The sequence below is a fragment of the Coturnix japonica genome, chromosome 1, assembly GCF_001577835.2.
Source record: "Coturnix japonica isolate 7356 chromosome 1, Coturnix japonica 2.1, whole genome shotgun sequence".
Classification (NCBI taxonomy): Eukaryota; Metazoa; Chordata; class Aves; order Galliformes; family Phasianidae; genus Coturnix; species Coturnix japonica.
Genome location: NC_029516.1, coordinates 131,423,754 through 131,451,599, shown reverse-complemented (window position 1 = coordinate 131,451,599; position 27,846 = coordinate 131,423,754). Strand labels below are relative to the sequence as shown.

General features: G+C 44.6%; 2 protein-coding genes across 3 annotated transcripts in view; one reads left to right on the top strand and one right to left on the bottom strand.

The window, feature by feature from the left end:
- CLDN10 (claudin 10) overlaps positions 1-24,166 on the top strand; it is a 53,066-nt gene extending 28,900 nt beyond the window's left edge. Inside the window, exons 1-5 of one of the 2 annotated variants that reach the window (XM_015851549.2) lie at positions 11,973-12,225; positions 18,851-19,012; positions 19,151-19,232; positions 22,989-23,096; positions 23,779-24,143. In XM_015851549.2, the coding sequence (XP_015707035.1) occupies positions 12,006-12,225; positions 18,851-19,012; positions 19,151-19,232; positions 22,989-23,096; positions 23,779-23,893 (687 nt within the window). In that variant the 5' untranslated portion in view covers positions 11,973-12,005 and the 3' untranslated portion in view covers positions 23,894-24,143. Of the gene's footprint in view, positions 1-11,972; positions 12,226-18,850; positions 19,013-19,150; positions 19,233-22,988; positions 23,097-23,778 lie in introns of those variants that run through there. The other variant, XM_015851548.2, reaches the window with a different exon arrangement.
- A 2,725-nt stretch (positions 24,167-26,891) lies between these two features.
- The window catches only part of DZIP1 (DAZ interacting zinc finger protein 1), a 30,549-nt gene continuing 29,594 nt past the window's right edge, over positions 26,892-27,846 (bottom strand). Inside the window, exon 18 of the mRNA XM_015851574.1 lies at positions 26,892-27,505. Coding sequence (XP_015707060.1) covers positions 27,423-27,505 — 83 coding nt within the window. The 3' untranslated portion in view covers positions 26,892-27,422. The remainder of the gene's footprint in view (positions 27,506-27,846) is intronic.

Below are 27,846 nucleotides of genomic sequence, written 5' to 3'. Positions count from 1 at the left end.
AAGTCTTTTTTCTTCTTTTTTCTTCCATTACTTTTTAATTACATCAATTTGCCAAGGATTTTCACCAGGAGAGGGCGCAAAATTCACACTGGGCAATACAAAATAAATCTGTAGCCTGCCAGCCTGTATTTATGTGTCCCGAAAGCTTTTCAGGCTGTTTCTATTCGCAGTGGTAAATATGGGATTTGAAATTCAACATAGTAAAACTTCCACCCCAAGGTATTTATAATATAGATGATTGTGTGCGAATCAGTCAGTTCTGGTTCCCTTTACAGTCAGTAAAAAGAAGCAGGTACTTCAGGCAAACAGATGATCCCATTTCACTCCGTATTTATTCAGCTGAGTAGCTCTCCAGCCTCCTTGGACTATATTGCCTGGAGTTCCATTAACCCATGGGGCCTACACCTAATGTGTGGACACTTACCACTAGATGCCAAAAACCAAGCGTATACATCTTGGGTAGGATTTAGCTGACCTGTTTTACATATCTCATTGATTTCCCTTCCTGCTCTGCAAAAAGAGACAAGGTTGATAAGGCCAGATGTGAGGATCTACACCTGGGATGTCTGAGAGAATCCCACCTCTTTTGTTTGCCAGGTCATGCTCTGCAGTGAAAGCCTGGGACAAGGTTACCTGTACTTTCCTTGTTGCCAAACATCGATTATCATATTGCATCATTTTCACTGTAAATCTAAGTGAACTTAAGTCCTGATTACACCATTTGTGAGACTATTATCAGCCCTGTGGTAGCGACTGGGATGAGCAGTGCCTCACAGAGGTGCTGAGGAGCTTTCGATGAAAGGGGGGAAGAGGAGTGTTCCTGTGGTTAGCACACACTGCTACTTAAGCCTGCTATGGCACAGGTTAATAGCTCCATTTATTTATGTATCATCGATCCCTGTTCCCACTTAGCTGCTGACAGTGTTCTTTAAACTCCATAGATCAGCAGACCATGAGTAGGGGTTGAAAACTTGAAGTAAGCTCTTCCTGATGAGCCTTCCCATAACTATTCATGCAGAAATGAACAAGCATGGATTGTCATTCAAAATAATGACTCGTTTTAGAGGCATACAGGCTGTGTAAATTGTATCCCTACAACTAGAGATGATACAGTCCCCAAACACAGGAATTCTGTGATTTATGTATTCACAAAGAGTTGCTTTCAGCTGGAAGATGTACCTCTGCCCCCTAAGCATATACACAGCAGTCAGAACACAAAAACACTCCGCTGAAACCATCTGCATACACAGGTACAAAGAAGTGTCGTGTTCCTAGCCATCATCCAGCCAAACAGAGAGGTCCCACAGAGTGCCCTCCTTCTGTCTCAGTCTATAAAGGTGGGGAAGAGTTTGCATTTCTCTGGGGTTTCCCATCTGAAGATCGCTTCCTGGACACAAACTCTTTTTAACGTAACCGCTGCTCTGAGCAAACAGGATAGCTAATAACTCTTTAGTAGCATTGTCTGAGGTTAAGATACAAGAAAAGTAAGGCTAAGAGAAACTCATGAAGCATGATAAAGTCAACCCTTACTACCACAGTGTAGAGATTCTCAATTAAATGGATGCCAGGAAAAGGCAGATGAAGAAAACACATTCACGGTTCCTTTGCATCACCATTAAAGTATTGCTAGGGTGTTAGCAAACTTAATCCCTCACTTGCCTACCTGGTACAGTGTTTATCCTTCAAAAATGGTAATAAAGCCTACCGGGATTCAGGCTTATAGTGGAGAATGAACCATTGGCAATTGGTTTTGGATGTGAACTATTCAATGAGCTGGTCATGAGAAAAATCTTTCAAATAAGGCTACAAATCACTGGATGCACAGTGCAAAAATAATTGTGCAAGCCAACTGTTCAGAAAGAAGATACAAAACAATGAAGGACTGCAACAAATTCACATAAGTTAGCAACTTCATCCTTTTAATACAAAATTCGGCAAGCTCTACTGATTGAGTGCAAGTTACCCCCAAAATCATGCACAATGGGAGAACAATGGCACCAGTATACTGTTAAAGCTCTGGGTACTCTGAAGCTTACACACATATTGGGGCAGTAGAGCTGAAGTCATTGACGTTTATGGGACTCTAATTGAAAAATACAGCATTGTAACACTACAGAACATGCCCACAGAAACGCTAAACACCATCCTTATTGCCCATCTAAGTATCAGGAAGGGCTTCATATATCTTATCTAGCCAGGTGTGACTGCTACCATTAAAAAAAATAATAAAATAAAAAGTTCAATCAACATCAAATGCCGGTAACCAAATGGAAAATAACCTCAGAAACACCTACCAGTTCACGACTGCTACGGCATTATTCAAAACAGAGATTTCTCAAGAAGCTTACTTCCCCATTACAAAAATCTGGGCTACTGTGCAAATAAATCAAGTCAGAATGTCAAACCTGTTGTTTGAGTGGAGATGATGAAAGTAGTGACCCACGATTCACAAATAGCTCATTTAGGGAATTTTTGCTAAAATATTTAGCATATTAGTGCAAATTCTTTGCAATAAGAACATAAATATTGGGGGTGTGGAGAAGGGGGGAAGGATGGGAGAACAAAAAGGAAAAATTAAATAAATGTATGTCTTGATGGACATTTTTAAGGTGTAACTGTGAAGGAAGTACCTCTCTATTTTTGTGAGTGAATGTAGATAATTTCTGATAAGGCTAACAAATTGCTGTAATTATTACATACCCAACACGCTGCTAGCAATAAAAAATCCTAAGGATATACATGCGGTATATAACAGTATGTAGGGATATCTAAGGCAGAGGAAATTAAGTGAGCAAAGAGAAACCCCATGATCGAGTGCCATTTTTGGTTCCTAGTTGTGGATTTCTGTAAAAAGGAAAGAAATGTGAGGCTGGGTTGCTCTGATCTCCAGTTCTTATCCTGAATCTTTCTTCCTTGATGTTTGATGAATTGTCTTTATTGCTAGCTAGTACTTTTGCTCTTAAACCAAGGAAACAGCAGTTTTGATAAGACTGATCTCTCCCTGTGATTCTGAGATACTAGACAAATGCCAGGAATACGTAACAAAATTTACCTTTCTTCCAGTATATACAAATACATGAATGTGAATGTGTATGCATGCTTTGCTCCATAATGTGTTTTTCATTGGTAAAGATCAGTGATTTGTATTTCAGTCTGTATGGTAATCTGCAGGGCAAATTCTGCTCCCAGGGACACGCATCCTAGCTTAATTACTTTATTGCATTTACTTGTATACATTAATATACGTTGCAGTTGGAGTAGATGATCTTTGAAGGTCCCTTCCAACCAAACAATTCTATTTTCTTCTGTTCTATTTTATACATTCAATGATTCACGTGTCGTGTAAAGGACCTGGGCTAATATCTCAGCATCATGCATATGTGGCATGAATCATTGCTCAAAGTAACGCTGCGGGTTTTGATCTACTTCAGAGGGCTTCCTCCAGTAAGTTTAAAGTTCAGAAGTTCAAAGGCACATCTCATTAGAAATTAACCACGACACTTTAAAAATGAGAAGGGAATGACTTACTGCACGCCTGAGAAACTTGGCAGAGGCCTCCTCACAAGGCAGCACACAATGGCGTGCAGGGAAGAGAGCTCGACTTCAGGAACAAACAGTAAAGTCACCTTTTGCAGTCCCACCTTGGAAACATACCCACCTGGGTTCTCCAGGCCTTGTTGGAGGGCCAGGCCTGCAGCATGAGCTGTACTGCGCTTTACTTTACATCTGACTATATTGCACTGACCGAGTGGTAGATACCTCCCTGAATACATAGACGGGGCTCTGTTTGTACAAACCAATGACTGTCTTTGCAGCAGCAAATAGTTCCCCATCTTATACCTCTGTCTTTAACTTGTGCTGTTACTGATACTGTCCTGTTGTGGCCTTCAAAGATGTGACTCAAACCCAGAGAGCCCACAGCTGTGGAGAGAAGCTTCTACAGCTTTTCCTCTCACTGTTTCCCTTCCAACAGAGTGGGTGCTATTCTAATCCCCAGTGTCTGAGCACTCCTGGGGCATCATATAGCCCCTAAAGTCTAAGCAAATCTTTAACTGTTCCGTCTTTTCTGGCATAGCGTGGCTGACAGCTGCAGGTAACAGGTTAATCGCTCAACCATGTCTGGGAAAAGTGCCCATCAGCCACAAGGAAAGAATCCAAGGATGACGCTGATCCCTGTGAAAATCCAGGAAACGCACCAGCGCCCAGGAGTTTCACTGGGCAAATGGAGCAGTTTCTGCTTGCATGAGGGGCAGTGCGGCCCTTGGGGATGTCAGAGGGGCAGAGGGTGAGGGCTCAGAATGCCTGAGCTGCTACCACTGTAACTCAGTGTGTACAGTTATGTGGGAGGCCTGGCAGGGCCACCCGAGATCAGGAAGATGGCTGGTGGTGCGGGCAAGTGAAGGCCTGGGAGCAAGGCCTGGGGAGGGTTCTGCTTTCCCTTTATTGTAAGCATAGCTTTTCCATGCTGCGGTTCAAACTTGGTCCTCAGAAGGCATTTCTTTTGCCTCTCTAACCACCTTGTGTAGATCTGAGGTATAATGTCTACAACTTTTGGCTGAAGTCCCCCAGAAGTGGTGGCTTCAAGCAGAGCCACTATCTGGCTGTGCAGAGAGCAAAAGGGAGGGGAGCAGAAGGGAACCTTGGGTTGTGCTTACAAAACCTCAGCATGGAGGAGGTGTCTCCAGTCCTGGAAAGGCTGATAAACAGTTGTGACAAGTGTGGGTAAAAACTTCTGCTAAGCACAGGCAATGGAAGGACTTACTTACAGCAATCGCAGGGGTCCCAAGCTGAGGTTAGATCTCTGGGATGGGAAGGAAATTGAAACCAGTTCAAACAAGTGATCCCAAAAATCAATATTGTCACAGCCTGGGGCATGTGACATGTCACTGGAAGGTGCCTGAAAAGCACAATGGCTGGCACGGGATGGCAGCTTCATGAGGCTTCAGCATACACCACCACTCACCAGCCTGCATGCAGGCACCCACACGCTGATGCCTACGCTTATGCCCACTGCTGTAGGTTTCCCTCCTGGTCAGTGAAATGTTTTCCACCAACCTACATATCTCTAAGGACACTCTGCATTTGATGGGGCCATGTAAGCTGGAGGAAAGTGGGAGTTATGACTGTGCAATGAATTTCTTACATGGTTTTGGTTTTGTATTTCATACCTAAATGCAGTATTTTGCATTAACAGCATGTTAAGCAATAACACAAATACTTCCTGTATCTGTATCGTAACACGTATGTCAAGTTTGTTAATGGATGCAGCAAACCTCTTGATTTTGTGTGCCAGGTTATGTCCTTTCCATTTTCTACAGGATCAGGTTTTTCCCATACTTCCCAGAATTATGACATAAAAAATGCTTCGGGCCATCTTTCCAAATAAATCCTTAATCCTCAGATACCATTGAACTATCCCATAGGAAAAAAAAACAACAGCAACAAAGAATAGCCATTGCAGCAAGCATTGTTGTCTCCAATCTTACTGTTTGGCAACTGGTGGCATGTTTTATTTCATTAGTATTTGTTTTAAATATTTGCAACCCAAATCCTCCATCTCATCACACTGAGACTTCTGACCTCAATGCATTTGCTGTTGGAAGGATTTCTGATTCAAGACTAGGCATAACGCATACAATGAGCATACCAGACACTGGAACAAAGAAAGAAACTGATACACAGACTGTTTAATGATCCCATTTCCTCCCAGTTTACAGCTTTGCTTACTGAAAAGAAGAAAGTGCAGTGCAATACTTAAATCCTAAAAAAGACCATCAAAGTCAGAAAAAAGACCATATACATCAGAAGTCCTTCAGTGCAGCAAACTTCCCTTACAGGCTGGACTTAAAACTACTGAAAAATATCTCATGCTCTAAATGCTGAAGCGAACTTCTGAAAGAAGAAAAGAAAGAAGAAAAAATAAGACTAATTCTAATGCTAAATGTCTCAGAAGGGATTCTGCCTAGTTTCACCTGACTCGCAGTTGAAATGAACTAGAAAGCTAAAACAAACATGTAAATGATCCACTCAAACAAGGAGTTGGCTGATAAAAGACACCTGAAGAAAGTGAAAAACAGAAAAACACAGTGCGAATCTTCTATCATATACATTATCAGTGCAAAAAGGTTTATTTCTTTACGAGGGCAATGGCAAGGGAGGACGATGGTAATATAATAAAAGAAAATATCTTCACCTTGGGAGCACGAAAGCATTAACAAAACAGGCAGAGAACATTGTGTACTGTCCTTGGAAAATGGCTGCTGTGGAACATGATCCTGCAAAAATGAGTCCAAACAAACTTTGTCTGAAATAACATAACTGCTTCATTTACTACAGGCAGTAGACACTTGAAGGAGCAGTAGACATCTGCTCAAGAGTTACTGGGAGCACCACACAGCACAGAGGAATAGGAAGACCCCTTGATGCACACAACCTGTGCCTGTATTCTCTACCCAGAGAATTCCCATTTATTTAGCCAAGACTTCACAGAAGTCAACACATCCAGCTTTCAAAACAGATGGCCCTACTGGGTCTGACTGAAGACTTGAGGCTTTATTAAGATTAACTAGTTAAAATAACCACAAGTGAATTGATTTTATAACCCTCTACGTTCTCATAGCAAAAAAGAAAACGTGACAAAAACACGACAGACAAAGCTGATAAGCACGTGCTTTAGTTAAAGGGGGATGGTAGCAACTGGAGGCAGTAGTGGAGGAGATGGCAGCACGTGATGTGACAGCAGGGCATGGCAAAGGAGGAGGCAGAAGCAAAGCACAGGACAGCAGCATGGTGATAACTTACACCGCGGTCTTTGTACCCAGCCCTGGCAAGTCTCAGCACAAAGCTTCCCCTGCTTCCAGTTGATAGGGAGATAGATGGAGGCCAGGGTCTCCTTCATATGTTCTCACCAGCTTCTCTATCTGAATGGAAGTCCTCCCCTCCTTCCAGCCCTGATTCCCATAGTAGCCCCTTGTTTACTCGGAAAAGGGCTGTGTCACCAGGATGGTGTTGTGGTTTGCTGTCACTGGCCCCACTGTTTGTTAGGCACCAGTCATCCCTGCCAGTGGCTGTGAATAGTTTCGTTTAACCAAGAGCACAAAAACCACAACCTGGAGCAAAGCAGCTTCTGTAGCGTGACTTAATCTGAGAGCAAACTGGCCGGGATCAAAGAAGGTCATGGTGACAAAGTGGAGTTAAAAGTTGACTTAAACAACACGCTCAAGCAGCTCTGAAACAAAGGGAATAAGGAAATAATGTGGCTTTTTATAGATCAATACGGCCTTTAAAATATTGATAAACAGAGGTTCAAATTAATGTGTATTTAATCTATGGGTGATACTGCTTCTTTTGATCCTGCTGGTTTGACTTCTTTTCTGAACTGGTGTGGGCATTTGAAATAAGTGATAAACAGACTTGACAGAAGAAGAGAGAAGAGGGGCTGCCTGCAGCAGCTGCAATTCCCTGTTGAAGAGAAAAGATCTGAAGTCAAGCTGAAGGAACCAAAGTGAAGCTGACTGTAATGAAGTGTGAGGGCTTTAAAAGTAGATTCAATTGAGTGCATGCATGTGTGTGCAGAGGGATGTGGTCAGGTTCCTCTCAGAGAGAACTGCCTTGCCAGAAATCAAAGGGTTCAAACATACCCTGAAGCTTTTTAGGGTACCAAGCAGTGTCTCTGCTCACTTGGTGTGCAATCTGCATGCAGCAATGGGTCTCCTTGTTCCCACACATCGTGTGGTGTCCCCCATAAGACTTGGGAAGTGTAACAGCTGTGTACCACTAAAAGCTCAAAACAACTAAAAGAAGCCAAATTTGGGATCCTCTTCTTAAACTTTTTGCTCCAGTGAGGCCACAGAATTGTAGGGTAATAGAGTAATTCATGTTGGAAGGGACTTCTGAAGGTCACCTAGTCCAACCCCCTCTCCAAATGCAAACACGCTTGTTTTGAGAAGTCATGTGTATTTTTGGAGCTATCCGGGTGGGTACCTGTGAAAGATGACAGACTACTCACGTCCAGCTCTGCCAAGTGCTCACAAAAAGGCACAGACCAGCCAACAGTGTACAAGGGCAGAGCTCAAGCTGAGAGGCAAAGTGTTCCCATTGAGGGTACACCATGGTCTCAGGCCTGGACTCAGCCTCTTCATCTTTCCAGTTTGCTGCAAAGATCACTTCTGGAAACAAGCTGCTTTGGAAGGACATAAAATCTTCTAAGTTTCTCTAGATACAGATGTCTTTTAATTGGCAAGTCCTTTCTAATCGCCATTGCACAGGTCAGTGCAGGTGAGTTGGACTAAATGACTTTTAATGGCTGTTCTAGCTCAAATGACTCCATGATTCTATAATAAAATCAGCCGGACAGTTTTCCCCTAGTTTACAGTGTGATCTACCTGCATTTGGCCAAACCTTATTGTGTGTGGAGACAGCTTCTGAACTGCTGAGAGCTGCAGCTGTGCTGTTCACTGGGTGGAATGCACCTCAAGTGAAGCAGGGGATGCATTTCTTCAGGTTTCCTGCTCAGTTTGTTAAACAGGTTATAGCTATTTTTAAAAGCATTGTATTACAAACTTTCAGGGAACAACACAAGATATATATATATATATATATATTTAATTTTTTTTCCCCAGTAAAATTAAGCAAAGCTGAAAGAAAAGAATACTGCATCAATCTTGGTGTCAAGAAACAAAGTCTCTAATGTCCAAACACACTGCACAGAATGGGAGAGAGGAAAGTTTATTGACTCGTGGAATGCAATTTTTCACTCCTCTAAAATGTGTTGGCTTGTCATTTCCTACGAGTTTCTTACTTTTGGTTGCATGTATGAACCGTGTAACTCACCATCATTCTTATCCCGATGGTTTACAGAAGACAGGTAGTAATTTCCTTTAATTTCTGATAGCTTCACAAAAACAACAGCGGTGACCCAAGATAAGCAAGGACTGGTGATTATTAACTGATGTTCCCACTCTGATGGACTTTTTTACTTGATACGGAACAGGAAAACGAGAAATATTGCTTTGTCTGCTCTCCGTTTGGAGAACGTTTAGTTCTTTGCTCGGGGATATGATTTAGTGTAGGGTTTTTAGAGTTAGGGTACTGGTTAGGCTGCGGTTGGACTTGATGATCTTCAAGGTCTCTTCCAACCTGAGTAATTCTATGATTCTTATTTTAGGCAGATCTTCTGTGCTCTACAATACAGAAGACTGCAATTCTCCCAGTCTGCAGTCATGTTGACCTCGTTTGCTGCTAATGACAAGTTGAGGTGCATTCCCCACTGGCAGCACAACTGACCTTGGCTTGGTGCTCAAGTCGTACGATTCCTTGCAAGTTTGCCTTACCTCTCCACCATTCAGTTTCTTGGGAAAACCCTGGCAAACAAGGAAGTCGTCCTTCAGCCTTAGAAAAATAAGGTTGTTGTTTTTTCTTTTGAACAGGTGCTCTAGGCACCCTGAAATTCACAACACAACAGAGCCAGGAAACAGCCTCGAGTTGCCCAACCTACGTATGGTAAAATTACAAGAGAAATTACTCCGGCACAAAGGCGTGATGACCCCAGTCTGCTTATCCTGGCCAAGGAACAAACAGTGCTGTCACTCAGTGTTAAATTTATGAGGCAATAATGATTGCTTGTGATTTTGATCCCACAAAAGCTAAAATAATATCCTGTATTTCAGACTTGTTAAGAAAACTATCCTGAAGGACGCTTCTGTACATAGTAGTACAATAGGCTTTTATACATTATAAAAATCCAAGTGTTCAATACCATTCCATTCTGATTTTACGAACGAGTGCAGCATACACTTACTAAAGGTAACCAATCAGCCTTTAAAAATGCCATTTTTTACATCCCAGAGCCGGTGAGACTTGCAACAGAACAAATGAACCCCAAGGGATGGTTGCAAGCACCTCTCTTCTCAAGACTGAGGTTGTAGACCCAGGAGTTATGATCATGACCGAAGACCTTGTCATTGCACGGCAGAGAGACGATGATGTAACGTGGGGACAAACACAGCCTCACAGATGAGTGTTTTCCAACATCTAACCCCTGCAGATACTTGCCAGTGCAAAGAACATGCCACAGGGGAAGAGCATCTATTGCAGCTTCTGCTAACCTTCATCTGAGTGAATACTCAGCTGCGCATGATGTCATTTTGGGTTTGCACCCCCAGAGATGAGATTAGGAGCTTAATATTTGGCTCTGATTTTGCATGAGAAAGATGGTAAAGACCAGACAAGTGACACAAACACCTCCAGAGATATTTCAGGAGCAGCACTGTCAGGCTAGGAGAGAACAGGAGGCTTCCTCTGGAGCTAAACTGAGCCTGGTTCTCCTGTACACTGAAAACACTTTATAACTCTCTGGATAAAAAAGGGTACACGAATGGGCGTACAAATTAGGCCTGCTTAGTGGGTCTTTGATCACAAGCACTGAGTAGGTTGAAGGTGGAATTAATATCACCTGTCCTCAGCCACCTGCTCAGGCCTCCTCTGAGGTCAGTGGAGGTAGATGGATACTGGTCCAGGAGACATGGCTTTGTACTGTACATCACAGCCAAAGCCCAGTTCTATGCAAAATAGAGGGCCCGGGACAGCAGAAGGGATTGCTGAAGGTCACAGCAGGGAATCTGTTCCCTGTGCTTGACGGGAAGATCCTCTTCTTCCTTTTCTTCCTCCTAGGGCTCAGATTTGGCCCTAGAGGTACTAGTAAGTGTGCTCACGCTGCCCTCCTGCTTTCAATCTAACAGCATAGTGGAAATCTTGAGTGGGCCTGGGCCAAAAGCTGCCCAGGCAGCAGACCTTGGATCCAACACATGACACCAACCCAAGCAACACTACCAACTAATGTATAGGCAAGCTTCCCACACCAGGAGCATGAAATTACCCAGATCTGGACTCGAGTCTTTGACTTTCTCCCATCACTGAGACCTTGAAGTGCCATGAGGGGGAAATAAAATAAACAACTTTAAAATGTTGTGTCTGCCACCCTGCCCTCCAACAAATAAACCACAGGCGTCACATAGATGATACTTTGGCCTACGGCCATGCTCTGTGCTGCAGTCACAGTCCCTGGAGGTGTTCAGGATCCGTGTGGATGTGGCACTGAGGGACGTGGTCAGCGGGATGGCGGGGATGGGCTGTCAGTCGGACTAGATGAACTCAGAGGGCTTGTCCAACCTGTAGGCTGACAGCAGTCTGCAGCCACTGGGCTCTGATGGGTGCCCAAAGGTCCACCCAGCCCTCAATGGGTTTTTCCTTTTTTCCCCCGGTGGCAGTACAGCAATAAGGCGATTATATCCAGGTTTGTTACCACATGGCAAAATCAAACAGCATTCATCACCGCAGAATGATGTAAATGTGGCTTCTTATCCTGCCCTGATTGCCTGCCTGGCAAAAAAAAAACCTTCAGAAAAAAAAAAGTAACAATAGTTTTGAAACAAACAGGCGGAAAGTAAAGACCGGCAGTGTACTTTCCACATCAATAGCAAATACACTACTGATGTGGAAAGTAAACAGCTCCTGACCAGAGGAGGGCCGGGCGGATGGCTTCGGGGCTGCGGCACGGCTCGATACAGCCCCGGCCGAGCCCGACGAGCGCTGCCAACTGCGCGAGGGTGGCAACGGGCTGACGGCTCCGTCCTCCGCCTCAGACACGGACGGGGCGTCCCACAGAATCACAGAATGACCCGGGTTGGAAGGGACCTCAAGGATCATGTAGTTCCAACCCCCTGCCTGGCAGGGCCACCAAACATACACCTTTACTAGATCAGGTTGCCCAGGGCCCCGTCCAGTAAAGGTCCCGCAGGGCAGCACAGCGCATCGCAGCCCCGACTGGACCCCCGCACCTCGGCTGTGGGCAGCGGGGGTTCGGGCGGGGCGGGGTGGGGCGGGGAAGGGGCGAGGCTTCCAGGCGCAACCGGCTCCGATTGGTCTCCTCCCCGCCGGCCCCTCCCCACCCTCCGCTCCGCGGCCCCTCGCCGCCCGCCCGCCGCCCGCTGCTGCCGCCGGGCCCGATGGCGAGCACGTCGGCGGAGATCGTCGCCTTCCTGCTGACCATCTCCGGCTGGGTGCTGGTGTCCTCCACGCTGCCCACCGACTATTGGAAGGTGTCTTCCATCGACGGCACCGTCATCACCACCGCCACCTTCTGGGCCAACCTCTGGAAGACCTGCGTGACCGACTCCACCGGCGTCTCCAACTGCAAGGACTTCCCGTCCATGCTGGCTCTCGACGGTCAGACCCCGCCGCCCCCCGCCCCGACACCCCAGTCCGTGCCTGCGCCGCGATCGCGAGTGGGGGGCGAGCGGGGCGCGCGTCGCGGGGCCGCCGTCGGGGAGCGGCGCTGGGGGTGATGCGGGCACGGGGTTATAGCGGTTGTTGCTGCGCTCGGTGCTGCTTAACTGGGACGTGTCCGCTTGCTGGGCTCGCTGGGCTGCGGCACCCGGAGCCGGGGGTTGAGGCGGGTGGGCGCTGCGCTCCGTGCCCGCTGGGGGGGATATGCCCCCGTTCGCCGAGCGCTGCAGCCCGCACAGCGGAGACTTGCCGGCAATTACATGATAGCTTCGGGAGAAGGAGTGAAAGTGCGGCCGGCCTTGGTTTATAACCTCAGGAGTGGCTGTCAATAAAGGGAGGAGAGGTTCTTAAAATAATGGCACCTTTTCCAAGTTTCTCCGGCCATAAAGGAATAAACTGTATAGCCTGCCCGTGGCTCTGATATTCCAAAGGAAAAACACCACGCCGGTTCTGCCTCCAGGGCACTCCCTGCTCAGGGTCCGGGGCTGGTTCACTTCTTAAGAAGGTTCGTTGAGGAAACGTTTGCTAGTGGGACATCGATGCTGTCACCGCAGGGATTAATGCTGCCCTTAAGCAAATGAGTCCCGGTATCAGAAAACCTTGAATCCACCCTCAGGACGTGCAGGAGGTCAGGGTGCAAAGCAGCCTTCAGGCATCTGTGCTTCGGATGCTGCCTGTGGATGAAGGAGTGCTGCTCCCGAAACCTCTTTGCCCCAGCCCCACGGTGGCAGAGGGCTTTGCTGGTTCCACAGTGGGGTGGGACAACGGCCTCATCCCACTGGTGTCAGGGGCTTGGTGTAGGAACCTTAGTGGTTTGGAGGCTTTGGTGAGGAGCTGTGCCCTGTGAGGGAGCACTGCACGACATTGGGAATGTTTAAAAATCCTCCCCCCCACCCCAAAGAAACAAAGAAAAAAAGAAACAGCAAAGCCTCTATTAACCCCCCCAAACCCAACTCAGACTTAGAAGACGTTGTGTCCTGGGAGACACGTCCCATTTCTCCAAGAAACGAGTGTCTGAGGTAGCTGCTGTGCAGGGGAGCATCTGGCAGAGCATCTGAATCCACATCTGGACAGGGTTCATCCCATCCTCCTGACAGAGGCTGTTGGGTAGCCTGGCTTCAGTGTCCCTGATCCATGTCTCCGAGTGGGGCTACATACTGGTGTGCAGGCACAGTAAGGGAGATTTGGGCTGCACAGATTGTAGCAAGACCCCCAGCACAGAGCAGGCCAGCTGGGGGGTGTTGCTGCAGCCAGAGCTGCCTCTGGGCTATAACCTGGCCCCAGCTCCACTCCTCCCCTGCAACGGACCCTGTGTTCCGTCTCACCCTTACCCTTCCCTGCTGTTGCAGTGTGGCAGCTTAACCTCAGATGGTGCACCCAGGGGAAGCAAAGAAGGACAGATCTGGTGCCCATTCTGTCCCAGGAGAGCAGGTCTTGGTGAGCAGAAGCCCTATGGAGCTTGCTCTGCTCCTTGAAGTGGTGGGGCAGGGCTGGAGAGATGCTGGGCACTCCTGTGGGGTGCATGAAAAGGCCTCTCCCTTCTTCAGAAGGTGTTGTAGCTTGGGTCAGGAGTATCCAAGGGGTTACTCCCTGTTCCCAGTGTGCATCATGAAGCGAAGGTTCCTGGTAGTGGCATGGCAGTGGCTTTGGGGCCATCACACCGCATAGCACCCAAAATTACCTGTGTTCTTTTCCTCCTTCGTTCATTCTTGTGTAGTAAACCAGGCCTGCCATCATTACGGGCTGACCCCTTAATACAGACCCCATGTTCTGTGTATGAGCATAAGTGTTCTTGCGGGACTTCAAATCATTTTGGGTTTGCTTTTGCACACTGCTGGTCATAGACAGAAACTTGGTGATGAAACCACTTCCTAATGCTGTATCCGTTACCATGTCTCCAGCAGCGTATCCAGTGACCTTTAGAAAGAACAAAGCTGAACAAAAAATTTACTTACGATATAAAAGGAGGTATTGGAGCTTAAAAAAAAAACATACAAAGGCAATGAGTGTGTGCTTTTAGAAGCAACCTGAGCTGTATCTGTAAGGTAACCGCCGCTGCTTCACATGATGCAGACTGCAAGATGCCGCTGCAGGTCTTCATTGTGAAGGTGGCAACCCCCATGACATTACGCAAATGTTTTTGTGAGAAATATACAGTGCGAATGTGTGAATTCCTCATAGCAGTTTGAGAGCATGAGAGGCCAGCATGAGAGCGGGGAGGCAAGAAAGGTGATAGCCCAACAAGATTAATTTGAATGCAAGACAAAACACATTTGTTTGAAAAAAAAAAAAATACTTGAAATAGGTTTCTCTTGGAATGCTGCTAAACATGACTTTATGAGTAATGCATGTTTGCCTCCTTGTCTGCTTCAAACATATGGCTTTTCATTGCTTCCGAGCTTTCTTTGGGTGGTTAGTGCGTACATGACAAGGTACCAGCTTCTTGTAGGTGTTGATGAAAGAATGCATAACACATATTTGGGAAGGAGGCAGTCTTTGGGTTTCAGTGGGAGAGGGTAAAGTAGCAGATTCCCACTCTCTGGATGATAGATCTTGGTTCTTGCTTTCCAGGAAGCAAAGAAAAGGTACAGTTAGAGTCTCAGCTGAAAGTGGTCTCTTTTATCTGAGGTCTGAGCAGTTGGGCTGAGGTTGATACTGAGGTTGATTTCACCCTTTTATGCGTCCCATTGCCACAGTCAGCTTGGTGGAAGCATCAAAGCCTTCCTCTCTTCCATCTTTTTGGTGTAGATTATGACCATTTCAGTTATTTTGTGTTATAAATGTGTGGCGGTTGGATAATTGCTGCGGTGAGCTGAAACGAGTCCCACCTCACTTGGCCTGCAGGATTTGGTGAAATATTTAGTGAGGAAGGTTATTCATTCAGCGGAGCTGAGCCGTGCTCCAGCTCATGCAATTATAGTTGAAAATGATTTCTGTTGGGTGAGTTAATCATTCCTTGCTGTCTCACCACCTCTACCTATTTTAAAGCTGCGTATTGACCTTCAGTAACAATTGAATTTCAGCCATGTCGTTCCTAGCGTATGCTGGTTATGTTGGTTGGGGTGAATATTTATTGCTTTTCCTCAGAGGCTTGGGCATAAATAGGTTTAGAGGACCTCTGGGTGGTTGTGTTCATGGTTCAGCACCTTAATGTGTCAATTAACCGCTAACGGTGTCAATAAATTGGACCTGTCAAAAATAATAGCTACCTCACCAGTTTGCATCTCCTGCTTCACCTGGGTGCTACGAGAAATACATTGTAAAGTAGTAAACAGGAAGTTTTCCTTGCCTGCTGTAGCAAAAATTAACAAAGCGGGACCACCGTCTTCAGACTCGTCCCTTTATGAACTGAGGGAGCCACATCTTGAAGTCTTACCAACACCCTTTTCCTACTGACATCCTTTGGGTTTTGCCTGAGGGGGAAAAAAAACACCAAAGGAGTAAAGTTACAGAATTTGACACAAAAGCAGAGGTTTTAATTATTGCTGGAATTTGAAGCGAGCTGTTTGGGAGTACAGTTTTATTTCGCTGTTGAGGAAGCAGATTGCTTTGCAGTGGTTGTCATCTCACCTGGTATTAGATAACCACCAAATAGCTGTGAGTCACCCTTAGGCTCACTTTACAAAGCTTGCAGAAAAAATATCAGGTGCAATTAATATGATCTATTGTAGATAGCTCTGGTAGGATAAGGGAAATCATGCCTTAGAAATGCCAAGTTTCATCAACTGGTTGTACAGTCCAGTGAACATCAAAAGGTGTGCTCTGCTTTTAATTTTCTTGCAGATCCCAACCAAAAAGTAAAATATCTGACAGAGGACCTGTGAGAGGTCCTCAAGGCAGATGGAAATTTTAAGGTTTGGCTTCGTAAATCTTCAGCCTGTAGTTCTCCAGCTGGATTTGTCTCAGATCTTTTCAGGATCCCTATACTGCAGGGAGTTGTAGTGCTTCTCTTTTCCACTTAGTGGTGTTTCGGGTGAAAGCACCTCCTTTGGATGCCATGGGATGATGTATGAGATTTTTTATTGTGGGTTTAGGGATACAAGAGCGACCTACTCAGAGACACTCTTGTTATGGTTCCTGACTCATGGCTGGAGGTTCTTTAGTGCTGAGTGGAGAAGATCAGAAGCAGCAGCAGCTGCATAACTAAGCTTTTAGGAGAGCAGAGGGAAGGGCTACCTGTTTTCTTGCTGCTACAACACTGGGAAGCGCTACTCTTCATGTGTACTCAAAAGGTTTTGAGGTACAGCAACCTGCCAATACACGTTTCTGCTCGAAGCCTTATAACCCAGGCTATCTCACAATTACTGAGGGAAAATATCAGCCTTATCAAATTATTCTGCGTCAATGTGCTAATCTGGAATGGGCTGTCCAGGGAGGTGGTTGAATCACTGTCCCTGGAGGTGTTTAGATGTGGTACTGAGGGACACAGTTTAGTGGGGAAGTATTGACAGTGGGTGGACATTTGGGCCAGATGATGTTAGAGGTGTTTTCCAGTCTTGGTGGTTCTATGATCCTGTGATTCTAACAGATACACTCAGTACAACAGAGATCCAGAAACAAAAAGGAAAAAGAAAATTGATATACGAATCAAACATATGAAAACAGCAAGGTAATTTTTCAGCTCAAATCTTGAACGTGGTAATATTTCTGAAGTAACACCTCATTAAAAAAGAATATTTCAAAGTGTGGGGTTTTTTTTTTTCTAAAAATGCAAGTTGTTAGATATCATTGCATATAGAAGATAAGGGCTGTTATACGTGATTGTAGATATCTAAAAATTAGAAGTCAACTCTGAGCTGGTTAGCCTGTTTCATTTATTACCAGCTGTGTCATAAAGGTTTCTCCAATGGGCAGCTCATCCAGCTACCGTAGGAGTCTATCTTATAATGCAGACTTTTAATTTTAATGACCGTGTGAGACACCTGAGCAGGCATAAATGGCTCTCCTATTCCAACGTGAGAGTCCTATGACAATTATGGTTATTCCATTGTATACTGTATTTCTTTAGCAGATGGGCTGCAGAATCATGTTATAGGTGAGCAATGCCTGTGTGCACACAGATGGATGTAAATAAATGCCGTTGGGTTTTGTTCTGAGACATTCGGTGAGCTCCTGAATTCTGTAGGGCTGATAAGCTGTGGCATCATATCCTACAAAATGCCATGTAAGAGAATCAGAGAATGGCTTGAATTGGAAGGGACCTCAAAGATGACCTGGTTCTAACCCCTTGCCATGGGCAGGGTTCCCAGCCACCAGATCAGGCTGCCCAGGGCCCCATCTAACTTGGCCTTGAATGCCTGCAAGGATGGGGCATCTTGTGTGCTGTATCACGGATGGTGATGTTCCTCCGGCAGCAACCAAAGCGAATGCCACTAATGAGTGTAGAAGAAGGCCAAGCACCTGTGATGGCCTTTTGCAGCTCAGGGACCTGTCAGCCAGACACAGATTTCTTCTAACTGAATTTATCCCATCTCTTTTTGTGCCTGTGTACACTTCTAGCGTCCAGATAGCCCATGGAAAAGAGTCCCACAGCTTCATTATATGAACAGTAACACCTTTTGGTTTGTATCTATGGCCATCTGTTTTCATTAAATGTCCCTTCGTTCCTTTTCTAATAAATGAATTCTATACACATTAGGGGCTTTCATGCAGGTTTCTTTTGTTTGCTTGTTGTTCTGTAAAAGTAGGCGTAATAAGCAATGGAAACCTGGCTTGGCTCTCAAGATTTCCACCCGCTGGAGATCAAAGAGAAAAGAGTGAGTGCAGGAATAATGGGAGCGCATTTCCATTTTAGATGAGATGCAGTAGGTTATGGAGAAAAACATCTTGTGACAGTTATTCAGCTGTGTAAGACCGCGGCGTTCCACGCAATGGACATTACTGTGTGATTATCGCAGTGTTTAACTGTGAAGGGAGAAAAGGACACGCAGTCTGTTGTCCTGTGGGAAAGTCCAGCTGCTGGGCGGTTCAGTTTGAGCAGCCTCAGCTGGCATGGCAACACAGCTGAATGCAGTAGCAAGGCACATGTCCAGTCGTTTGCTTTATCTGAAGGACCACGGCTGTCCATGAGGCTGAGCATGTATTTGGACTCCTTGAGTAACAAGGACCTTCTTGGCTGATCCAAATGAGATCAGAGTGGCACGTCCAGCCAGGCTCACCATCCTGCTGCCAGTCCTCTTGCATCTATGGCACATGCACACACAAGACTTCGTGTGCTCTGAGAAGCTCTGCAACCCATGACAGGCACCGTGCTCTTCCAAACCCAGCAGTCCAGCCTCTTGCAGACAAGGCCATGCTCAGTGCCACAACATTATTTCTTCCAGCTCTGATTGCTATAGTATGTTTCTTAGGTGTTGGGCTCACATGGCGATGCCCACTGGTGAACATTATCATCCCATCACCTAGAAGAACACGCTCAGTAATCAGGTGGCATTACTCCAGGCAAGGTTTGATTTTGTTTGAAGTAACTAACTACTAATGCTATTGCTGTGTGCGGTGAGGGGAGCTGTAGTGAAACCTGGTGTGGTCCATGCCCTCACACAAGTCTTACCCCTTCTCATTGCAGGTTACATCCAAGCCTGCAGAGGACTGATGATCTCCGCTGTCTGTCTGGGTTTCTTTGGTTCCATTTTTGGACTGGTTGGGATGAAGTGCACAAAAATCGGCGGCTCTGATCAAAATAAAGCAAGAATAGCTTGTTTAGCTGGACTGATTTTCATACTGTGTGGTAAATATGCCTTCCTTCTCTAAGTTTGTGTCTTTGGAGTTGTACCAGAGCTTTGCACACACAGTTCTACATCACTTCAGAATCAGGCCCAAAGCTTCTCTGCCTGTTCCACTGAATGGTTTGTCTTATGCTTTTCAGGGCTGTGCTCCATGACTGGTTGTTCCCTGTATGCACACAGGATCACGTCTGAGTTCTTTGATCCTTCTTTTGTTGCACAGAAGTAAGTACTTTCCCATACCCATCAATCTTTCACAAAAGTATACCTGAAGTTTTGTGCTGCACGCCAGAACCCGTTTGTACAGAAAGCAAATGTTTCTCTTGTTGGGCTGAAAGGGAAAGTGGGATGCAGTTCATTTGATCAGATTTTCCAACTGCTGTAACTGTACTGAAATGTAATGAGGTAACACCTCTCTGTAGAGTGATGGGCCTGTAGTCTTTGTGCATCTCACAACACAGAGGTGCTCACTGGGTGCATATTTCAATAGTAGGCAGTGAGGCCTCTCTGGGACCTTCTTTTCTCCAGGCTGAATCATAAACCTTTCCAAACACAAGACTAATGTCAGTACTTTGACTATAAGTGTAATTGAACATAAAGAACTCTGTGTTTATAGAACTGCAGAATCCATAGCAGAAATAACGATCCATAAAGACGCTCCTTAAAGCTGTGAATGCTCAGAACTTTCAAAGGCAGCATTTCATTCATGAATCAGTGTATGAATTTTGGAAGCACATTTTATTCACCATGTTTGAAAACATTGGCTGTCAACTAGAGCATCATAGGATTTCATGCTATGGCTTCTTATGCAATGCGAACTTGTCTTTTAAGACAAGATTTTCACAGCTTTCTTTATGTCGATTCCAGAATATGTCAGGTGCTGGGTATAAATTTCCTTGAGATCCAAGTGATGTATCCTGAGCCTTTCCCTTTCTTTTTGATGGACAGAAGGTGGTTTAACTGACTAAATACCTTTAGTTGGAACCACACGTGCTGTAGGGCTGACACTGCTTCTCTTGAAAACAATCTCATAATACTTTCCTCTGTAAGTCTGCTATAGTTTCAGCTTGTTGATACGTTAAGGACAGGATCCAAAGGCCACCAAAAGCTACAAGGATGTGAGCTACTGTGAAGAAAATGGAGTCTGGCTATGCAGCCAGAAGTTAATTATTCATCAGGCTTACTGTTTTCAGTGAAAAACACTTTGGCTGTTGCCAGAATTCCCTTTCCTTCATTGTGTTCCTGTACTGGTTGGTTGGGAAAAAAAAGCAACCAGGCAGACCTCGTGGCAGAGTTTTACTGTGAACAAATGAGAAAATAAAGGTCATAAAACATTATTTGAAAGAAATTACATTTTTTCCTGAGAAAAAAAATAGCGTAGCACAACTGCCAGCATACCTAATTGCAACTACAAGGAAAACAATGGAGAGGGAAATTGTAATTGGACTTGCACATGGTGTGCATATGGTGTAGCTCATGCAGTGATCTTACGATAGATTAAGATAAAGGTGGCATTTGATTCCTTTACTCTCTAAATCAATATGTAATATACAGGAGCAATTTATTTTGCTGCCTTCTGGGAACTCTTGCTTTGATATACCTTGCAGAGGCATGCAGTATGCCTTGCCAACATACTGTGGGAATTTGGCTTTGGTCTTCACTGAGGGGCTCCCTCCTTGGTTTCAGCTGCTCACTGCTTGCTGCACATTTTCATCTGTAGTTATTCTGGCGGTGCCCAAGACAGGCTCGAGATACCGTTAGTGGAAAGTGAATGACATGGGATGTTTATCATTCTTTTGGGTGTCTTCGGATGGCAAAGAGTTGCCCTGGATGTGTTACACATGCAGGAGGAATCAGAGAGCTGCCCAAAGAGACTTCTGATTTGAATTTGTATGTAGATGAGAAATAATGGTTGCTCTGGGATAACCTAGAGTTAGGCTTACTTAGAAAGAAGTCTTACACAGGATGTTATGTTCCAACACAATGTTTTGCATTACGGATGTAACTCTGCTCCAGAAGTGTTGTTTGACCTCACAGAATAACACAGAGACTTGGTGACAGTGCAGGACACCTTGGTGCTGGATTTCGTTTATCTTCAGACATGTCTAATAGAGAAGAAAATCTGTGATCTCTTTGATGCCTTGCTTATGTTACATCCAGAACTTATCTTCAGGAACTGTTCTGTCACTTCACTACTTCCACTGAAAACTTTTCTAGCCTTCGTCCTTTTTGTCCTTTGCCACAATTTGAACTCATCATCATCATCGTTGTTTCAGATGAATAGGGTGAGTTTATCCCAAAGAGCTGACTGACTTTGGAGAGAATCCTTTCCCCTCAGCCTTCTTTTCTCTGGATCGGTGATGCGCAGTTCACACAGGCCCCCTTGGCACTGTCCTGCTGTCACATTGCTTCAAACCTGCTTATCATTTTCCATGAATTATAAGAACTAGACATTTAAAATATACATTTCCATTGGATAGTAGTGTTGATTTGCTGGGCGGTTAGGTTTGTTCTGTACATACATCCCAGAGTTCACCCAGTTGGCTAATGAAGCTATAACTGATTTGTTTCGTGGTCCTAACATATCTAACCACCAGGATGTTTACTGATATTAATACTTATTTTTGTCTCACTAATTCTGCTTCTTTGGGTTATAGTAAAATATCTGCTCTCAGCTTGCTGGGTGGGTGTAGCTGGAGGTAGTTGTGGCAGGTGCAGGTCTTTGGAGCACGGCTGCTTTGGCTCTTACAGGCAAGAACTGTAATAACAGAAGACTGTATTTTCTTTAAGGGTTTTAAGTATAGAGAGGGAAAAAATAAGGAATACAGAAATTTATTCTCTTCTTATTATTATCTTTTTTCAAGAGGCATCAAAGTACAGGATGTTTTTAATCCAATCCATATTGGATTTTGGAAGGTGGGGTAGGATTGGTTTCTTGACTATTATAAAACCTGGAAAACTAGATTGGATACACAGGTTGATATGCAGGTTGAAAATTCCTTGTAAGCACCACTGTATATCAGAAACTTTTATCTGTGTGAAGATGTGAAGGAAGCTCTGCCACTCATTAACATGGCATAGGGCCATCACCCAGGAACGGTCTATACATGCTAACTGCTTATGCATGTTATAATAAATATTGCTTAAGAAGTACAAACAGTCCCAAGATCAAAGGCTGGACTCCATGTCTTCACTTCCCAACTCTTAGGAAAAAAGCAGAACACCTTTTTCTACCCAATTAAATCAAATTTAATCTTCATCTCTGTCCAGCTGAGGAGCTGCGAGATGGAAGGTGGCAGTTGGTCACCTTGTATGACTCACTTGAACCTCAGGCCAATAGTTGATGCTGAAAACGAGGTAGTGCTTCCCATGTTTTAGGCAAATGGTCTGGCTGTGGAGTTGTTATAGCAGCAGCCTTCCTGGGTCTGAGTCCAACTGTGTCCTGTTCTGCTCTGCACTGGCTTCTGAGGGGAGCCCAGTTGTATGCCATGTACTGCGCTACGCGTGGAGGCATCCTCACATGGGGCTCACACTGTGCCACTTCCCATCTGTGCTCATCGCTTTGATCCACCTCTGTTGGAGCAGACTGAAAAAGGCAGTCGAGGCTGTGATTCAGCAGGCGTACTTTGGAGTCAAGTGTGTATTTCTTGCGTGCTGACTGCAATGAGATCCTGGGTGATGAACTCTGATGCAGATATCTGCTTTCAATCAGAGAACTCCCAGACCTTGAACAGACAGAAATCTGCTCAGTCGTCTGAAAACTGTAGCACAGGGGTGGAAACATCAGCATAATTTGAATTAAAACTTCATGTTGTAGTGGAGTCAGTGTCCCTGGAAATGTTCAAGAGAGGGACATGCTTAGTGGCCACGGTGGGGATGTGTTGATGGTCAGGGTAGATGACCTCAGAAGTCTTTTTCAGCTTCAGTGATTCTAGGATGTTAAATTAATTCTTTGTCAAACACATTTATTAACTCCTCTAGGTATGAATTAGGAGCAGCTTTATTCATTGGATGGGCTGGAGCTTCACTCTGCATCATTGGTGGCAGTATATTCTGCTTCTCAATAGCTGAGAACAGTAAATCTCCAAGGTAAAACCCAAGTAGCACTTACTGAAATAAATCAATATAGCACCTTTGTACCTGCTGTATGTATGCAGTTGTTTGATTACTTATCAGAAACACTTTGCCGTGAGGTCAGAAAAGGATTGTGTGCTTGAAAGAAAATAATGGGATCTTAGGATAATTTTCTTTCCATCATTCATGTAATGTAATTAAGAAAAGCTACTTTCTCAGTACAAATGCTTGTTATAAATATGTGATACATTTGCTACAGACGATGGAGGAGAAGTGTTTGGGGGCCCTTACGTGAATTGAGAAGTCTCTTAAATCTAAATCTAAAGTCTCTTAAATCTAAACCATCAGATTAAAAGGGAGCAAGCTGGAAGAAGAGGGATGGTAGTGAGGAGGCACAGCTGGAGGAGTTACTGCTCACCTAAGGTCTGCTATACAGCCTCAGTATTTCATCTGAGCCGGCACCAGTTTAATTGGCTGTGAATGAGGAATCCCAGTCTATATAAAGGGGAATTACTGGGAAAAGTTGGGGGGGGGGAAACTGATAACACACAGGGGAGGGAGGTGCCCCCTGCCTCCAGCAGAAGGAGCTTCACGTTGCCATGCCCTTCTTCCAGCTTTATAGCACTACATTGCTTGGGTAAGAGATGCTGCCTGTCTGTGAGATGACCGTAAATGGCTGATTCTCTTCTCTTTGCAGGAGAGCGTATGCATATAATGGAGCCGCATCTGTGATGTCATCTCGTACAAAGATCCACAACAGTGTCCCAGACAAAACCTCACCAAAGCACTTTGACAAGAACGCTTACGTTTAAGTGTACTTTTCTAAGATCCAAAGCCAGTTTTAAAAATGAGTTTGTATGTTTCATTCAGGGTGATTTCCCCCCTCCCCAAAACACAATGGAATTACTACTAAGACAATGAATTTGTAAGGTGTTATCTCGCAGCTTTTTTTCCACGTCGATGTAAATTTTGTTATATTTTAAGATTGATGTTTGTATTATAAAGTTTATACCTGCAAATCATGCATTGATGCTGCTTTCTAAAAAAAAAAAAAAAAAGGAATAAAAATAAAGAGGGTATTTACAGATGCGGTCTGTCCGGTTGCTTTGGGAATAGCATTGCATGCAGTGCACGTACTGTTGTGCATCACTGCAGCTGATTCTCAGATGGGTTCAGCGCAGGACAAGAGAGTCATATTCTGTGCAGGTTAATATGTAAAATGTCTCACCACCAATCAGCAGTGACGTTGGAATTGCAGAGGACATTGTAACTCCGTTGCCAGGCAATGGCAGTCAATGGGAATATGCAGGCTCTTATCTCCTTACAATATTGTCAGGGGTGTGAGAAAGTAAAAGTCACTTCAGTGCCACAGGAATACGAGCAAGAGGCTGGGTAAGGTGGAAATGAGCATGTAATCTGGGGAGCCAGGAGCAGCACGGTCTAATCAGCTACTAAGGAGAGTCAGGGCACGATGTTAAGAAAACAGTTACTGGAAAGGGACTCACACAGCATGAGGTGAATGCACACGTGATGGTGAGCACAAGTGTGTGGTGGGGAGAGGAACAGAGAAGCTGCAGCCTTTGGGGCATTCCGTGGCAGGCAAGAGAAGCCTCAGAGATGTTTCCTACACACTGAGCCTATTCCATCCATCTGGATTCCTGTCCCACACAGCACTCGTCTGGCTGGTGGCATGTCACTTTCAGTCCCCTCTTCTAGAATCAGAATCACAGAATACCCAGAGCTTAAAGAAACCACATCATTGATTCCAGCTCCTGGCTCCACACAGGACTGCCCCCAATCCAAACCCTATTGCTGAGAGCAGTGTCCAAATGCTTCCTGAACTCCAGCACTGGGGGCCATGCCCACCGCCCTGTGGTGCAGACCCTGTCCCTGACCCCCAGCTGCCCCTCCCCTGACAGCTCCATGCCGTTCCCTGTCGCTGTCACACAGAGCAGAGCTCAGCGCTGCCCTCCGCTCCCTGTGAGGAGCTGCAGCCACCATCAGGCCTCCATCAGCTCCTCTGCTCTGGGATGAGCACACACAGGGACCTCAGCTGCTCCTTGTGCAGGTTGTTCTCCAGACCCTTCTTTGTTACCCTTCTTAGGGTGCTCTCTAATAGCTTTATGTCCTTCTTACATTGTGGCCCCAAAATCAAGCTCTTAGGGAACTGCCTAAGTGGCTGCCTACCAGCCTGATGTTACCCCATGAACTGCAGCTCTTTGAGCTCAACCCATCAGGTAATTTTTCACCCATCATTTGACACAGTTCTCTAGCTGCACACTGAGCGTTTTGTCCAGAAGGACACTCTGAAAAACAGCACTGAAAAACCTTGCTGAAATCCAAAAATATTACATCAGCTGGCTTCCCTTGGTCAATTAGGTGGGTAACCTTGTCATAAAAGGAGATTAAGTTCATTAAACAGGACTTTCCCCTCTTGAACCCATTGGCTGTGACCAATGACAGCACTGTCATTTCAGACATTTTTCAATGGCTACCAGAGCAATCTCCATGAATTTGCCAGGCCCTGAAGCGAGACTGACATTACCAGGGTCTTCCTTCTTGCCCATCTTGAAAACTGAGACGTTTGCCAGCTTCCAGTCTACAGAGACCTCTGAACATTTCCAGCTGTTGAAAAATAATTGAGAGGTCTTGCAATGACATCAGCTCTTTGATTACACTGGGATGAATCCCATTAGACCCCATAGACTTATATGCATCCAGCTGCAGCAGCAAATCCCATCCAAGTTCGGGATTGGCTGGGAGTTTATTATTACCACAGCCACAGTCCTCTACCGCAGGGCTCTGGGGATCCCAGATACTTAATCAGTATTAAAAACAGAGGCAAAAGCGGCATTAAATGTCTCTGCTTTGCAAAGAACCCTAGTTGTAAGGTGACCTTCCTCACCAAGTAAGAGAATAATGTTACTTATGGTCCTCTACCATTAATGCATATAAAAAGCACTTTTGTCTCCCCTATTACCGGCCAGATTCAACTCCCCTTGAGCTCTGGCCACATGAATTTTCTCCCTACAATAGCAAACAGCATCTCTGTAGTCCTCCCATGTTGCCTGACCTAACTTCCAGTGGCCATACCCTTTCTTTTTCTACCTAATATAGATCACTGCTCAGCCAAGCCAGCCTTGGCTCCAGCGTGGCTGCAAGTGACTTCCATGAAGAAAGTGAAGGAAGAATAAGAATGAAATACCACATTGCTTGCACTGGGAATGAAATTCCTGAAGTGCTGTCCAAATAAAGCTTGGAACAGAACCATTTTGGATAATCTTGGTTACAGAAGTTCAAAAATTCAGCTCATCTGTTTTCTGTTTCTGTCAATAGAGATAACATTTATACAGTGATTCAATAAATAAGATCAGAAATTATAAATGAATACTAAACTGCTTCTAGACTGAGACACTGAAATTAGGAACAAACTCGAGTCCACCATGAGGTTTGAACAGACGACCCCTTGGAATCTCAGTGCCGTGGCTATTTGGGGACAAAGCTGTAAAAACAAACAGTAGGCAGCCCAATTTATTAATGGCACAGCAATACAGAAAGCTCTGCATCCGACACCACCTAAAATACATGGAATTACAAAGTCATTCATGGCTCTTTTTATCTTGCCTTACTTTTGAATTTAAGTCAAAACCTCCCTGTCTTTTCAAGAACAAATATGGATGCATGTGTTCAATTAAAGGTCGTTGTTTCTCCTTACAACATACTGAAATGTTTTTTCCTTGTATTTTCTTTTTTGCTTTTATGTTAACCAAGAGTTAATTGTAATAGGGGGAAGAGGGTAACTTCACAAAATAGGAGGCATTTAGTGATAACTTTTATTTATGAGGCCCTTGGCATTTATTGTAAACCATGTTAGAAACTTAATATTTGAATACATGGAAACAACCTATTTAAAATGCTCACCACTTTGTATAAAGTTTATGATAAAATACAAGAAAATATGCGTTTAAAAAAATCTTATAAAGCAATACTCTGCAGTAAATTCTGTTCCCTGGTGAACAGGTTTTCTTCTAAGACCAGGTTTGGTCTTTAAAGTAAACTTTAAGAGGCAAAATCTTCACCTCAGTGAATTCAAGGATTTTCACCACTGACTTCACAAGGAAGAACGATTTGCTCGGTTTCCAAATACTGACGGCCAGCAATGTGCATATGAAAATTCTTTGTACAAACTCAGGACTGAAAGACACGAGAGCTCTGTAAACAGTATTCATTGTTGTCACTTGAACAGCGTGAGAAATGAGCAGGAAACACTCGATGATTCCAATCACAATTTCAGACTCAACAGAAACCAAAAAGCAGCACCTCCCATCAGGAATGTAACTATTATATATCTGAAGAATCACTCCAATCAGTTACACTGACTAAGCTGCTTTTTAGTGTGCTTGTATTATCAGCTTCACGAGGACCTGTAAAAATAACAACAAACAAACAAACCAACCCCAAAATAGTAAGACTACTTGGAGGCATTTTTAATATACATTTATCTATCTATAAGAATCGTGTTATCTGAGCAAATATCAGTGGACTTCATGAAGCCCACAACTTCAGACACTGAGGAAATAATAGATGTTGATAATATGAGGACTCTTCCTGCCATAGATATGATGCACAGTACAAATGCTCAGTGTCAACATTACAGTTCATGTTGTTTTTAAAGGGAAAAGTCAGTAAGCAGTTTTAACCTTTAAGCACGTTGAAATGGTAGAGCTAGAAGCTGCTGTGTGAGATCGAAGCTGTTTCCTTACCA